Source organism: Asparagus officinalis, chromosome 7 (genome assembly GCF_001876935.1).
Source record: "Asparagus officinalis chromosome 7, Aspof.V1, whole genome shotgun sequence".
Classification (NCBI taxonomy): Eukaryota; Viridiplantae; Streptophyta; class Magnoliopsida; order Asparagales; family Asparagaceae; genus Asparagus; species Asparagus officinalis.
The window spans coordinates 1,303,900-1,306,114 of NC_033800.1; the positions used below are offsets into that span (position 1 = coordinate 1,303,900).

Below are 2,215 nucleotides of genomic sequence, written 5' to 3' on the forward strand. Positions count from 1 at the left end.
ACTGTAGCGGGTGTTCGGCTCTGAAGTTTGCCTGTGAGGGGAAGGCATTCCTCGTTTGCTTTGCCACAAGACATCCCTCGCAAATCTGCGTTGGATGATTGATCTTCGGGATGCCGTATGCCATTACTCGATCCCCCATCATCTTGAGTGCCTGGAAGCTCACGTGCCCAAGCCTCGCATGCCACAACCAAGCTGGATCCTCCATGCTTGCCGTCAAACAAACAGGTTCACAAGTTTCCAACAAAACTTTGTAAAGCCTGTTGGGGGATCTCTTGACTTTGATCAACAATCTCCCATTCCTGTCATATATACACAAAAATGCTCCACACATAACAGTCCTACTGCCACCTTCAGAGAGCTGACCAAGACTAATAATATTGTTACATAGACTTGGTATGAAATATACCTCCCGCAGTAGTCGTTGTTCACCGTTCTTGCATAGAAATAGGATGGATCCCTTCCCTTTGATTTGCACCGTCGAGCCATCGCCAAACTTCACCTGCCCGTGGATGCTCTCATCCAAGTGCTTGAACATAGACCGCTGGCCTGTCATGTGGTTGCTGGCCCCATTGTCCAGGTACCACACGTCAGACCCGACCGGTGCCTTCTCATCTGTCTGCAGCTTCGGAATAACATTCTTCTCATTCAACAACACCGTGTTGCGCGCGCCCCCTGCGCACTCGGACAAGAGTAGTGCTGGCTCTTCATCTAGAACACGGGTGAGATTGGTCTCCTCGTCTCGGTGCTTACTGCGACACTCCGAAGCATAGTGCCCGAAGTTGTTGCAGTTGAAACACTTGATCATGCTCTTGTCTCGGCCTCCTTCACGACCTCCGTTTGTTCCTTGGCGAGTACTAGTGCTACTGCCGCGACCTCCATTGCCGCGGCCTCGGCCACGACCACGGCCGCGTGAGTAACCACGCCCATGCCCGCGGTTGTTTTGAGAAAAAAATTCCTTTCCCCGTGATGACTTTGCGTCGGGTTTAGGATCCCCTCTTATTAGTAGCGCCTGTTCGTGCCGGTCGTCGTAGTCACGGTAGCGCTCCTCATGTGCCTTTAGAGCACCAATCACCTCGTCCACCTGCATGGTCTTGAGATCGCCGAACTGCTCCATAGTCGCGGCGATCTGCAAGAACTTTGGTGGCACACAACGGAGAAGTTTCTTCACCACATGGCTCTCCTCCATTGTCTCCCCAAGAGAACGTATTTGGTTCACAAGGGTAGTGAGTTTTGTAGCGAACTCATCCACCGACTGCGCATCGCCCATGCGCAGATTCTCAAACTCCCACCGAAGTGCCTGGAGTTTGACTTCTTTCACACGTTCCACACCAACGTGCATGGTTCTGAGTGCCTCCCAGACCTCACGGGCAGTCTCCTTGCCCGCGACTTGAAGCATTGTCTCCTCCGGGATCGCCTGGTAGATGACGGCGAGCGCCATCTGATCCTTCTTCTCGTCCACCGATTCAGCATCGCCGGTGGCCTCGATTGCCGCCCAAACCCCTTGGGCGCGCATGTTGGCCTTCATCTTCATTACCCACGCCGGGTAATTCGACTTCGACAGCATCGGGTACTTGAGGGTTACCGAGCCCTCCCTTGCTGTTACTGTGTCAGTGAGCTCCTCGCTCCCACTCTGGGATTTGCTCGACGACGGCATCTGCTTCGGCATACTAGCTCTGATACCACGTGATGAAACTGGATCAAAGCCTCGTGATGAAGCTGGATCAAAGCCAAAAAAAAAAACGTTGAATGAAGGCACAGAGGGAGAATATGCACACGGAGAGAACTGGAGAGTTTTTATTGATTGGGATGCTACTCAAACTTAAAACAATCACTCGCTTTAAATAAGAGAAAAAGCTTAACAGACTCAAAACCAACCTATCCTAAAAATAAGATCAAATCCCGTAACCAACTCATGAATCCCGCAACCAATTCATGCTGTTGCTTGACCGCTTCTCTCGGCCCGGCCACGTCATGATTATTCCAACAATTCTTGCATGCAGACGATTCTGGTAAGAATGGGATTCTAGTTTAGAATAGTGTCTGGTATGCATCCCTTGATAATGTGCTGCCTCGATCTTATACAACAGAATAATCCTATACATGTTCTTACTGGGGATATGCAGATACATACAAGCTAGAAGTAGTACAAGGAAAGACTTACATGCTCCGAATCATAAACGCCGCACTCAACAACCAACTCTTCTTCAAGATCGCG

General features: G+C 50.5%; 1 protein-coding gene across 1 annotated transcript in view; it reads left to right on the forward strand.

Annotated features, from left to right (window-relative positions):
* LOC109849886 (laccase-6-like) overlaps positions 2,102–2,215 on the forward strand; it is a gene marked incomplete at its 5' end in the record, with an annotated part of 1,641 nt that continues 1,527 nt past the window's right edge. The window contains 1 exon segment of the mRNA XM_020419767.1: positions 2,102–2,215. This exon segment is cut by the window's right edge and continues 10 nt beyond it. Coding sequence (XP_020275356.1) covers positions 2,102–2,215 — 114 coding nt within the window.